The sequence below is a fragment of the Scyliorhinus canicula genome, chromosome 6, assembly GCF_902713615.1.
Source record: "Scyliorhinus canicula chromosome 6, sScyCan1.1, whole genome shotgun sequence".
Taxonomy (NCBI): Eukaryota; Metazoa; Chordata; class Chondrichthyes; order Carcharhiniformes; family Scyliorhinidae; genus Scyliorhinus; species Scyliorhinus canicula.
Genome location: NC_052151.1, coordinates 151,714,076 through 151,728,199, shown reverse-complemented (window position 1 = coordinate 151,728,199; position 14,124 = coordinate 151,714,076). Strand labels below are relative to the sequence as shown.

The following is a 14,124-nucleotide window of genomic DNA, read 5'->3' as shown; positions in this document are numbered from 1 at the left end:
CCGAGCATCGCAATCTTGCAAGAGGCCTCTCACAAGATTTAACGGCTTCATCACATACCGAGTCGGGCACGACGATGCCATTAGATCGCATCAAAACAATTATTTAGGGCCGCACGCTGGCGCACAAGTTAGTACTGCTGCATCACGGCACTGAGGACCCGGGTTTGACCCAGGTCCCGGGTCACTATCCGCGTGGGGTTTGCACGTTCTTCCCGTATCTGCATAGGTTTCACCCCCACAACCCAAAGATGTGCAAGGTAGGTGGATTGGCCATGCTAAATTGCCAAAATAATGAATTGAATACTTTATATTTATTTTTAAAAACTGGTTGCGCCCAAAGTGTGGGACTGGAGAGACATATGTGAATATCTGTTTCCTGAAAGGCCCCATCCTCAGTGCATAAGGAAGTTGGATTATGCCAAAATTCCAGTGTTTCTCTCTGCAATGCTCCAGTCACTCTTGTAAGTGTTTCAAGTGTATTGTTAATAGTAGCTTTGCTGTATTGTCCAATATCCAATCATATAACTGAATGCATAATAATAAGGTCTGCTTATAATCTGAACCATGTATTGTGAATTTTGTACGTGCCCTGCTGTTCTTCAATTTTTCTTTAAACTAGATGAAAGTAATTTTGTGAGAGGAGGCCTGATATGAATACTTAAACTGCCTTCCATTTTATGGACATCAAGTGAACATACAGGGTTATAGGTTTGAATCGCTTTAATCAAATTCACATCAGGCACATCCTCAAAAAAATAAAAAACGTCTTCATACTTTCCTTATTAAGAAGAACATGTCACTTTTTTGGTCCACCTTTCTACTTTTGACTGGCTCTGGGCTTGAGATGAGTGTTGCATAATAGATTCATGTAGAGTCAGTGGTCAAGTAACAGAACTTATAGCAAATTAAGTTAAAGACAGAGAGTAATGATTATAGAACATAGAACATAGAACAGTACAGCACAGAACAGGCCCTTCGACCCTCGATGTTGTGCCGAGCCATGATCACCTACTCAAACCCACATATCCACCCTATACCCGTAACCCAACAACCCCCCCCCTTAACCTTACTTTTTAGGACACTACGGGCAATTTAGCATGGCCAATCCACCTAACCCGCACATCTTTGGACTGTAGGAGGAAACCGGAGCACCCGGAGGAAACCCACACACACACGGGGAGGACGTGCAGACTCCGCACAGACAGTGACCCAGCCGGGAATCGAACCTGGGACCCTGGAGCTGTGAAGTATTTATGCTAACCACCATGCTACCATGCTGCCTGAGTAGTTACTCAGAATGGTGGTTGCTGGGAAGAACTTTTCCACAGGAATTATTCTGGAACCTATCTGGTTTGCCATGTAAAAAAAAAAATTGGATTCAGGAAGTAGAATTGCAATGTCAAAGTTTGTGGGTGGCACCAACCTGGGGTATAGTTGAAATTGGTGATGGCTGCTACAAAATTTAAGATGTTAACAAACTTGCAAAATGGGGTGGTGTAGATGGGAATTTACTTTCAATATAATTAAGTGTGAGGTGGTGCCTTTTGGCAGGAGGAATGAGGAGGCCTCCTACTCTGGGAAAGATAAGGGCCTAAGAGAGGTAGAGGCACAAAGAGATTTGAGTTTTAGATACGCAAATCATTAAAAATAGCAATGCAAAAGCTTAGGGTTGGGAGAGCAGAGAAGGGTGGGGGGTGGGTCAAGGGGCACAAAGCAGAAGGAGATACTACCCTGAGTGTCGGATTTACAGGCAGAGACGAAAATACCTGGACTAAGAGCCAGTGCTGAAGGAGACTGCCGCTCTCGAGGCAGATGGTCACAGCCATATGTGTCGTCGACAGCGCAGACCTCTACAGCATCTCACAAGCAAATTCTGAAATGCATGGTTACTCTCCTGAAGCATATTTTAAAATTTGAGACAGTCGTCAGCAAAAAGGGTGGGCTTGACACAGCGATGTAAGCTCATGGCTGAAAGAGGTTTCTCCATCATCTGTATGGACATTTAGAACATCAATGAGACCAGAATCTTTTGATCAGCTTTTTCCCAATAAAAGCCAGGCCAACGCTGGTGATGCCTGTGGTGGCAGTCAACCGATCCAAAATCAAGTTAATGAGTTGATATTCTATTGGGACGAAATATGAATAGTGCCGAATGGTATCACCATTCAGTATACATTTACATAGTGGTTTATGATGAACAAGGTAGATTGATAATTGCTGTGGGAGGGAGCAAAGTGGGTTTAAGATTATGTCACACAGCAAAAGTAAAATGAGATTTATATGCCGAATTTCATGTCACCAACTACTTAAAAGGTCAGATATAATCACGTGCCAAATCGCTTCATCTCCTATCTCTTTATCCTTGACTTTAGGGAAGCACCTCCTACTGTATCTTTGTAAATGTTGCATTTCCCATGTCTGGCCTTTGTGTGACATTGCCCGTATGCTGTGTGTACCAACTAAAAAATTGAGTTGCAACCAAGTTTATTTCAGACATGATTTCTACAGTGAGCGGAGACAGAAGACCTTTAGACAGATAAAATCTAAAATGTTGACTGTAATGATGCATCAAATCACTTCGATATCAAGCACATCTTGTTCCTATCTAGGAGCCACCTGATAAAGTCGGAATGTGTTTTGTCCATCATTTAAATTCACATAGCTCTGTAACAGAAAAAATATCCAAGTTACATTTAATGGGACATATATCAACATTTCAATTGTTGACAATTCTACACAACTTTGGAGGTTATGTGAGTGGATCTAACTCTTAATCCATCGGCTAATAAGGGAACCCAATAGTCAAACCTACTGACTGTAAACTCAAATCAGGATTATTAAATTTAGTTTCTGAGGAAGAGGCCACCCTTATCGAGGTTTGAGGCTCTCCAATGACTCCAACAGAAATTAGGTGGACATGAGGAGGAAGTTTTTCATTAAAAAGATTTAAAAACTGCTTCATGAAACATCAATAATAACACAAATCAGTGATGCCAGAGTGTGAGGAAAAAAGATTAAGTAAGAAGTGATCTGAAACAAAGTCGTGAAACATTTTTAAGATAATAACATGCTTTCACTAATATATTAAAATACAACCGATAATGTATTTATCTGACTTTATAATGGCAGTAATTTCCCTGTTTTCCAGTATTCCTGAAATGTATGATGAATATATATATATTAAAAAACAAATAAATTAGTTTTTCTGAAAAGTTAAATGGAAAGTCACTTCGAACCTCCAACCATAACATTGTCAAAATATTATATTATAGTGAAGAAGGTTATATAAGTTTGCAACAGGATCTTGACCAATTGGGCCAGTGGGTCAATGAATGGTAGATGGAATTTAATTTGGATAAATGTGAGGTGATGCAGTAGATCAAATCAGGGCAGGACCTACTCAGTTAATGGTAAGGAGTTGGGGAGAGTTACAGAACAAAGAGATCTAGGAGTACAGGTTCATAGCTGCTTGAAGGTGGAGTCGCAGGTGAAGACGGCATTCAGCACGCTAGCTTTTATTGGTCAGAATATTGAATACAGAAGTTGGAACGTCTTGTTGAAATTGTACAAAACATTGGTAAGACCACACATGGAATACTGTGTTTAGTTCTGGACACCCTATTATAAGAAGGATATTGTTAAACTAGAAAGAGTGCAGAAGAGATTTACAAGGATGCTACCAGGACTTAATGGTCTGAGCTATAAGGAGAGGCTGGATAGGCTGGAATTTTTTCCCCTGGAGCATAGGAGGCTTACGGGTGATCTTCAAGGTCTATAAAATAATGAGGAGCATAGATAAGGTAGATAGTCACCATCTTTTCCCAAAGATAGAGGAGTCTAGAACTAGAGGGCATAAGGTTAAGGTAAGAGGGGAGAGATACAAAAGAGACCAGAGGGGAAATTTCTTCACACAGAGGATGAGCATCTGGAAGAGCCTGCTGAGGCAGTGGTAGAGGTGGGTACAATTTTGTCTTTTAAAATGCAGTTAGACAGTTACATGGACAGGGTGGGTATAGAGGGATAAGGGCCAAATGCGTGTGTGTGGGACTAGCTTAGTGATAGAAACTGGACAGCATGGACAAGCTGGGCCAAAGGGCCTGTTTCCATGCTGTAAACATCTATGACTGTAAGATTTTTACAACTTTTCATCTGTCAAAGCAATGCTGAGAAATAGGGAAGCCACTGGGAAAATTCTATCCTGGCACCCAAACTACATTAATTGAGTTGTAAACAATCCTTGTGAAGAGCCAAATGTTTACTAGAAATGGATAATATTGATCAGACCTGCCGATCGAACATTATTGTGATTCTGTTTGTAATTGCAGTATTAATATAGAGAACAATGGATTTCCAGAAATGGTTAAAAGGCAATAATTGCATTGTTCAATTCAAGTTAAAATCTGCTTTGACAAAGAGTCATCGATCTCGAAACATTAGCTCTATTCTCTCTCCACAGATACTGTAATTTCTGCTGAGATTGTCCAGCATTTTCTGTTTTTGTTTCAGATTTGAGAATGACAGTAATTTGCTTTGATCTTAAAACCTCATCTGTTGGACTGAGATTAGAGGTTGCAAAGGGTTATATAACCTGTGAATCTTATGCAGGTTGCATTACGTTTTCTTCCCTCACTGGCTTAGTGTAAAGGACGAGACATATAATCTGTCCATAGTTGTGAGGTTACGTTCATCGTGGTGAAACAATTTTATTGTTAAAAATACAATCCTACTGGTCAATACTCACTTAAATTATTGGGAAATTCTATTTGAAGTGTCTAACAATTACATAGAATCCGATATCAATGTTGCAACTTTGAGTCCATAAACCTTGACCCAGCCTGGTTGATTAGTATCTGAGTTATTTACTGCATACTCTTAACCCCAATGCAAACAATGTTTCACTTTGAACAGCATGACAGCTGTTTCCGTTTCAGCACAAAATGCATCAATTTTTTTGTCCATCGATAACAGTTGCGCCTATTTTTCATTTGAGAGACTGAAATTCACATGAGATGGATGCAGGACACAGGAACTTTAGTAAATTTAATATCAGCAATGAACAGGACAAAATAATAAGCGTTTTCAAAATAAACAGAACTCTGTGGCCCACAAAGATGATAACCACAACCCCAAAAGCACTGACTGGTTCAATGTTTTATGTTCTGTTTTAAAGTGGATATAAAAAGCCAATGTCCAAGAGGCTGGTTTAGCTCACCAGGCTAAATCGCTGGTTTTAAAGCAGACCAAGCAGACCAGCAGCATGGTTTGATTCCCGTACCAGCCTCCCCGGACAGGCGCCGGAATGTGGCGACTAGGGGCTTTTCACAGTAACTTCATTGAAGCCTACTCGTGACAATAAGCGATTTTCATAAAAAGCCAATGTCCTGCTCTCTAAAGCTGCTGTTTGCTCACTCTACAATAATGTTTCTCTGGAGTTTTTATCAATTGCAATTGGTCAAAGTGCCTGTTTACTGTGTTTTAAAACAGGGGTCAGGACTGCCCTCTATGGAAAAATCAGGAAAATAACAGTAAAAGTGTGAAAAGTACCACAATGCAGAAGTGTATGAGAAAATAGGAAACGTAAAAATGTTGAAACAGGTAAGGTGTAAGTAAATGTATGTATTAAAACAAAGTAGCTATGAGCAATGGAATTCTTAAAGCAGTGATTCCATCTTTAAATCCCGTTTTCCTTTTTCCTTGATATCCTTCCACTGTGGGTGACAGAGCCTTTGACCATGTGTGTTCCATTTCCTCTCCCTCCCGGAACCATGATAGGGTTTCCCCCAGTCCTTGTCTTCCACCTCCCAACCTCCACACTCAACAAACAGATCGTCCATGGCTATTGCTGCCACCTCCAGCATGATGCCACCACTAAACACCTCTTCCATTCCCTTCCCCTTTCAGCGTTGCAAAGGGATGTTCCCTCTGTGATATCCTGGTCCCCTCCTCCAATTACCTACAAACTCCTTGCCCCCTACCCACGGCAAGCTCAGGAGATGCAACACCTTCCCTTTTACCTCATCTTTTTCCTCTGTCAGAGCCCTCAACGCACCCACCAGATGAAAGAGGGATTTCCATGTACTTCATTCGTTTTTATACAATGTACTATACAATATCTCCAATACTCACGATGAGCTCACCTCTATGTTAAGGACACCAAATGCAGATTGGGTGCATGCTTTGTGGGAAACCTCTGTTCAGTCCACAAGTGCAGCACAGACATTACTGCCATTTTACGCTGCTCCTTATTCCTGCTCTGCCTTAGCCTCGTTCGTTGTCTCAAATGAAACTCAGAATGTAAACTCGACGAACACCTTTGGTCGGATTCTCCATTCCTGAGACTATGTATTGACGCCGGGGCAGGACTCATGGACTTCTACGACAGCAAAACTGGTGCCGCATCTGGACCAATTCAATGACTGTCAAGGGGCTAGCACTTGTGCCATGTGGAACACAATCAATTCTAATTGGAAATGGTGCGTGATTCACCGGATTCACGATTGACACAAAGGAGGCTGACAATCTGCAGCCCCAAATACACACTTCACTCCCCAGACACACACCATCCCAGCCAACAAGATGGTAGTGAGGAGAGCGGCACTCCGTTTCATGGATGCCAAGCTTGCAACCCTGCTCGACGCCGTGGAGGAGAGGCGGATGACCCTGTACCCCAGTCAGGGAAGGAAGCTGCCATTCGCTGGGCCTGGGTGCAGTTGGCAAAGGTCGTCAAAGCCGTGAGCAACACCATTCGGACCAACCAACAGTGCAGGGAGGAACTACACAACCTCCTCAGGACGACCAGGGTGAGTAAGCAGCACTATGTCCCAAGTGTCAACCCCCGCCCCACATACCAGTAACCTCATCCCCCCCCCCCCCCCCCCCCCCCCCCCCCCCCCCCACAGCCGGAGGGCTGTTGAACCCCCACCCTTCATCACATGCCGGTACCCATACCGGCAGCCAAGGCCAGGTGTCCTGGCCACTGAAGCCACCAGCTACCCACTCCCTAGGCTGCATGCGTCGGAGTGTCTAACACTGTTGTTTTCTGTTTCTCCCTCCCGCCCCAGGAGAAGGCCGTCCACAACCGCCGGGAGCAGGAGAAGATGGAGGGGAACCACCGGACCTGCGGCCCCTCACCGCAGCAGAGCAGCGGGCCCTGGACGTGACCGTCAGGCCTGAAGGAAGGGCAGCCGCCGGAGTGCAGGCCTGTATTGGGCAAGGAAGTGAGACCCCACTGAGTTGCGGTTCCCCATGACACGTATGTTATCCTCCCAACACCACCCCAACCTCCACCCTCACCCAGCCCCCTCACACCTCCACACCACCCCCTCCCCCCCACACCCCCACACAGCCCCCACACCACCCTCACACCAGCCCCACACCAGCACCACACCACCCCCACACCACCCCCACACCACCCCCACACCCACCCTCACACCACCCCCACACCACCCTCACCCCACCCCCTCACACCCCCACACCACCCTCACCCCCACCCTCACCCCACCCCCTCACACCTCCACCCCACCCCCACACCACCCCCACACCACCCTCACCCCCACCCTCACCCCACCCCCTCACACCTCCACACCACCCTCACACCACCCTCCCACACCCCCACACCACCCCCACACCACACCCACACCACCCCCCCACACCCCCACACCACCTCCCTCCCCCCCCACACCCCCACACCGCCCCCACACCAACCCAACACCACCCCCACACTGCCTTCACACCCACCACCCTCAGCCGGGGGTACGCCTCCTGTGCCAGGATGAATGTGTCGAGCACACTGCCCATGTATTGGGTGCAGACGTGCATGACATGCATCTGATGGTTACATATCAGCTGCAAGTTCATCGAGTGGAACCCCTTTGGTTTGTGTAGACCAGCCTGTCATCTGCAGGTGCTCGTAGGGCCACATGCAACCCCTCAATCACCCCCTGGACCCAGGGCATCCCGGCGATGTTGGCAAACTCTGCTGCCCGGTAATCTTGGTGGGCTCAGACCACACTGAAATGGATGTATTGTGCCGACTGGCCATATAGGATCCCCATGACTGCACAGATGCATCTGTGCATCGTGCTCTGTGAGATTCTGGATGTTCACACTCAGTGCCTGGAAGGACCCTGTGTCATAAAAGATCAGGGCAACCATCACCTTGACGGCCACCAGATGTGGGTGCCATTCTCCATTGCTCCATTGTTCCAGGCGCGCCATGATCTGGCAAATATGTCACACTGTCCCACGCTTAGCCACAGTCTTCAATGACATGCCGGTCTGGCAGGTCCTCAAATGACAGGCGGTGCCTCGACCCACAAGGCCTCATGTGGTGCCTCCTTTGCACCTCCTCCCCCTTGGCCTGTTGGGCGGCCGGCTGTCAGTCCTTGGCGGCTGTCTCCTGTTCCTCTGGGGCAGGCTCCACTGCTGCAGCTTCCTCTTTCTCCAGCAGCTCCAGCTGCAGAGTACAGTTGCAGTGCATCCCCCAGAGCTGCGGTAACTAGCAGGAAGGCCACCAGGTTGTAGTCCAATATTCATTGTATACAGGGGTTGGAAGGCCGCCATGTTAGCGTGATGCTTACCCTCGTGCCCAACCAGGTCTACCAGGCACACAGTGGCCCTAGTTGGCACTGCAAACTCTGCCCCCACATGCCCATCCTCCCCATCCCCGCACCCCTAGCTCTGTCGATGCCTGGCACTGGTGATCGGAACCTCTGGCCCTTGTTCCAATCCTGTTCTCAGAGGTACCGTCGGCTGGCGATGCCCATGCCAATGGTACACTCCGCAGCCCCCGACCAGCGCCTCCCCTATAGAGGCTCTTGTGGGCACTGCCCTTGGGCGGGCCGCGTGATGCCCTGCCAGCAGGTGGCTCCACCCCCAAGGAGCTTGGGGTGGAGGGTGGGAGTTGGGGTGAGGGCTGGTGGGGTGGGGGCACCCATATAGCCAGTGGCACTCTGCAGAACCATTGGCCAAGATGGGTGGTCAGTGGGGTGCACAGCAAGATGGCTGACTTGCAAGCTGCAGCAATGGCAGTCCATGCCTGCACACCACCCCAGTCCCCTGGGGGGTCACCAGAGCTCCACAGCCCGTCAACCCCCTCCAGGCCCTGGCAGGGCCCCCCCACCATTCAAACCAGCCCAGCCAGTGACAGGACTGGCAGCCAACGGTCACGCCTCTCCGTGCCCAACTCCTCTCTCTCTCTCATCAGCCACAGCAGCTGTTCCTCAAATTTTAAAAGTGCAAGTGAAACTCGACGTCGGGAATTCCACCCAGTGGAGGCGGAGAATTGCGGAGGCCCCCGAGAATATCAGGTCAGGTCCGCTAATGAAATGCAAACGGTGTTTACTGTACATGCGGAGTGGAATGCATTAACGCCGCTGTCAAGGCAACGGAGAATTGCAATTTGATGTGAACCCAACGCCTGCCACAATTTTGCCGTCAGAACCGACTTTCCGCCCAATTGCCTTTCCCGATTTCTGCATCGGTTGACGGAGAATCCTGCCCTTATTTGTCAATCAGGTAATTTCAGACTGGGATCAACTATTTTGTATGATAACTTTTCCCACCCTCCTCTTTCCTTTTGACCAGAATTCACTGGCTGTTCACAGTGGTGGGATTGTCCTGCCGGCAGCGCACAAACTTCCGCGGCCTTCCCAGGGGTGTGGGGTGGCTTCAATGGGAATTCTCATTGTCAGTGGGGCAAGCAGAGAATCCCACCATCAGCAAACGGCACATCGCCTCGTGCTGCCAAAAGTAAGGGTCATTCCTATTTATTTCCTTTCTTCCCCTTTAAAAATTTTAATTGTTATTATTTTGGTCTGTGGACCCATAATCGGGATGTACCTTTGAGTAGCAGACTTCATTGTTGAAACAGCCTGACTGCCAGGACACTGTGGGGGCAATTCTCTGAGCCCCGCGCTGGGTTGGAGAATTGCCTCAACCGCGCCGCGACAACGGCGCGCGATTCTCTGAGGTGCGGAGAATCGGCGCCATTTGCACCGGCGCGTTTGACGCGGCGCTGGCCGCGGGCCGCTGGAATTGGCGGGGCCACCGATTCTCCAGCCCGGATGTGCCGAGCGGGCGCATGGATACAACAGAGTCTCGCCGGCGCTGTTCACCCCTGGTCGCTGCCGGCGGGAACTCTGCGTGAAGGGTCGGGGGGGGGCGGCCTGTGGGGTGGTGCGCGGCTGGCCCCTGAACACCACGCCATGTTGAGTCGGGGCTGGCGCGCTGAAGAAGTCCCCCGCGCATGCGCAGGTTGGCACGACCCAACTTCGCATGTGCGCGTTGGCGCGGCCCAACTGGGCATGCGCAGGTTGGCAAGGCGCCCATTTGGCACCAGGAAAGGAGGCGTGAACCGCTCCAGCGCTGTGCTGGCCCCCTATGGGGGTGCCCGATTCGCACTGTCGTGAAATGCGACGGCGTTCACGACGGCGCAAACGCTATGTTTCCAATTGGAGAGAAGAAACCAGAGTCCTCGGCACCGAGTGGAACTTAGGAACCAGGTTTAGAGGGAGTTAGTTCAATTGGTTAACTGGCAATCAGTGGATTCAATAAGAAGTCTTACAACACCAGCTTAAAGTTCAACAGGTTTGTTTCAAATCACTAGCTTTCGGAGCACTGCTCCTTCCTCGGGTGAATGAAGAGGTGGGTTCCAGAAACATATGTATAGACAAAGTCAAAAATGTAAGACAATACTTTGAATGCAAATCTTTGCAGATAATTAAGTCTTTACAGGTCCAGATGGAGCAACTGGAGAGAGGGATAATCTCAGGTTAAAGAGGTGTGAATTGTCTCAAACCAGGACAGTTGGTAGGATTTTGCAAGCCCAGGACAGATGGTGGGGGATGAATGTAATGCAACATGAATCCAAGGTCCCGGTTGAGGCCGTAATCACGTGTGCAGAATTTGGCTATGCGCATCTGCTTGGCAATTCTGCGTCGTCGCGCGTCCTGAAGACCACCTTGGAGAACGGTTACCCGAAAATCAGAGGCTGAATGCCGTCGACTGCTGAAGTGTTCCCTGGCTGGAAGGGAACATTCCTGCCTGGCGATTGTCGCGCGATGTCTGTTCATCCGTTGTCGCAGCGTCTGCATGGTCTCGCCAATGTACCACGCTTCGGGACATCCTTTCCTGCAGTGTATGAGGTAGACAACGTTGGCCGAGTCGCACAGATATGTACCGCGTACCTGGTGAGTGGTGTTCCCACTTGTAATGGTGGTACCCATGTCGATGATCTGGCACGTCTTGCAGCGATTGCCATGGCTGGGTTGTGTGGTGTTGTGGTCGCTGTTCTGAAGCTACCCAGCTGTGTCCTTGGTTGCGCATGCGCACGGCGACGACCTGCAGCAGTCGCGCAGTACAGCATGGTGCCGGCCGCACGCGGACCAGACCTGCCAGATAGTGCCCCCCTCGACACCTCTGGGCCACCCCCCCACCAGTCCCCCCAGCCCTGCGGAACCCCCCCCCCCCCCGGCCAGCAGCATGGCCCTGTCCAACTGTGTGTCTCTCACTCTCTCTCACTCTCTCTCACTCTCTCTCTCTCTCTCTCTCTCGAATTTATAAAATGGAATAATTTTTCCCTGGATATTGTGGAATTCAGTTACTAAATGAGCTCCATATATTCCTCAACTGCATGAAACGTATTCGAACATGATGGTGAAGAAATGAAAAAAAAATTTAGAAGTGAAGGTGCCTTGTTGTTTATCTTAATGCAGTACCACCAGGTGGATTTTAAAGGGTACAAGACTGAATGAAGTGGGGGCATGGAGATCCCACTTTTAGGGCTGAAAGAGGGGTGGGGTATGGTGAGGAACCGTGCTGGGGTGGGAAGTGGTACCTGGGCAATATTTTGCACCATCTAATTGCTGCTGGCCCAGTCAGAGGGTCTAGCAACTCAGCAGCCTCAGCATCTCCACAATTAACGGTGGCCCAAAGCTCTAGCTCCAAGAAGGCACAGGGACCTCAAAGGAGAGGTGGAGGTCAGCCAGCCAGGCAGTTCCCAGTGATTTGAGCGGGTGGGGGTAGGTCATGTACCAGTGGCATCATTGCGGCGGTGGCAGCCATTTCTGCTGGGGTTGTGGAAACTCCTCCCAGGGTCATGGAATCTCTATCAAGGAGGACACCCATGGAAACCAAGGCCTAACTGGCAATTTCCCATGTAAAGGCTGGGGAGATTCCCCAAAAAATCCATCTGGCCACTTAAGTAGCTCAATTGGTTACCCAGTGGGTGACACACTGCCAAAGTTCCTGCTGTCATCGGCAATATGCCATAATGTAGGCTCTCTCTCAACATCTTCCCCTGCCATATTGCCAGCCCTCCTGCCTCTCAGCCAGTCACCAATGGACCAAGAAAGTCAGCTCAGTGTGCCCAATGCAAGTAAAGATCAGACATTAGTTAGGAGAGTTACACTAGTAGTTTCACCTGAGTTTCCGTCTAGCAGTTTTTATTTTTCGATGGGGGAAGCCACAGGATTGAACTGAGTTCGGCAGTCTTGGTGCTCTGTTACAAGAGGAAAAATGGAGAGCAGCCATTTCAGCAAATTGTTTCTCAGTAATTCCTTTCAAGTTACACAAGGAAAATTTAGACCCTTATTTCCAAAGTTTGCTTCTCATAAAGACGGTGGTTCGGTGCCATCCACTTCTGAAGTATGGCAGGTTCTTTTTCCAATAGATGTGATAAGCAAGTATTGAAATATTTAATTTAACCATAGCTGATGCTCAGCAAATGAATGTTTGAAAACTATGTTCCCTAAATGCAAAGCCAAAGGTGTCATTTCAGGCCCAGCTGTATCCTAAAGGCAAATTTCTGACAATGATTGTCCCGAATTATCACTTTCCAACCAGTTTGGAGACCTGAACTGGGGACTGCTTCTGGTTTGTATTTCAGACTAGATAAAAAGTTTAACGGTTTAACTGTTTACAGCCTTTTCCATTAGCTGATCCTATGAGAACTAGGGGACACAGATTTTAAAGATTTTGGCAAAAGATTCAGGTTGGTGGGTTATGTGAGGACGAACTTCTTTATGCAACGATTGATAATGACCCAGAGTTTTCTGCCTATGAGAGTGGTGGAAGTGGATATGATCAATAATAAGGAAACTGGATGGGCACTTGAAGGAAATAAACTTGCAGTGCAATGGGGGATAGAGCAAATGATTAGGGTTTATGGGATTACAGAACAGACAATGGCAAGGACTTGACGGCCTCTGTTTGTCAGATTTCTGCGGAGTGGAGCTGATTCCAGACATTTTAAAAACTGTTGAGCAGGATCTGGCTGTGGAAGTCCTGCCCACCATTTCCAATTCCCCTGCTTAGTTCAAACATACCCTATTTTCATTGTTCAAAGGGCCTCAACCCACAATGTGGGGAACAGGATTTTAATGAGGAGGCGTAAATGTTCATGAATAGCTTCTAAGGCCTGTTTTAGAGTCATGATCTGAAGTGTTTTAAATCTACAGCCAACTCAAAATAAACAAAACAGACGGCAGCTTTCAGTTAGATTATAAAAGCAAACACCTCCTGCTGGAGTGCGTTGATTAACAAACAATCTGGTGTTGCTTTGGAAAAAAACATTAGCCACCTGTTCTTGCAGTTTCAATGGATTTCATTGTTGACATTTCCCAAGGGTTGTTATTACAGCTCACCTTATTGCGAATGCCTGGCTGGATTTCAAAAGCTCTAAAATTACTTATCTCATCAGGGGTCTAGTTTACAGTTTGGCAGTTTAAAGGGTGATTAAATGATTAGCTATCTTTGATATGGTGAGTGAATATAAGTTGTTTTTGTAACAAACTGACCACTTGGGGGATTAAAAATTTTTGAATGTGTTTCAGAAAAGGGGATTTTTCAGTTTCAAGTGTGTACATGTCAGAGATCACTTCGATTTTTTGAAGCTTAACCTTTTTTCCATCTCCACGTGGCTTGTAAGATCTGTCCATAGATAGTGGATGAATGACTATGGAGTGGAAATGCAGATCATGAAAGGTCACGGATGTCTCATGGGGCATACGAGGGGATATGGGACTATGAGGGATCATGGAGGTGCTCTGGGGGTTATCGCGGCCATAGAAGTGATATGGGGGACATGGAGTAGTAAGGGGTGAGGGATAGAGAGCCTCACAGCTT

General features: G+C 47.9%; 1 protein-coding gene across 2 annotated transcripts in view; it reads right to left on the bottom strand.

Annotated features, from left to right (window-relative positions):
• Positions 1 to 2,467: 2,467 nt before the first annotated feature.
• The window catches only part of LOC119967581, a 98,965-nt gene continuing 87,308 nt past the window's right edge, over positions 2,468 to 14,124 (bottom strand). For both annotated transcript variants that reach the window (XM_038800294.1, XM_038800295.1), the window contains exons 13-14: positions 12,422 to 12,499; positions 2,468 to 2,664 (exon numbers count right to left, since the gene is read on the bottom strand). In XM_038800294.1, the coding sequence (XP_038656222.1) occupies positions 2,655 to 2,664; positions 12,422 to 12,499 (88 nt within the window). In that variant the 3' untranslated portion in view covers positions 2,468 to 2,654. The remainder of the gene's footprint in view (positions 2,665 to 12,421; positions 12,500 to 14,124) is intronic.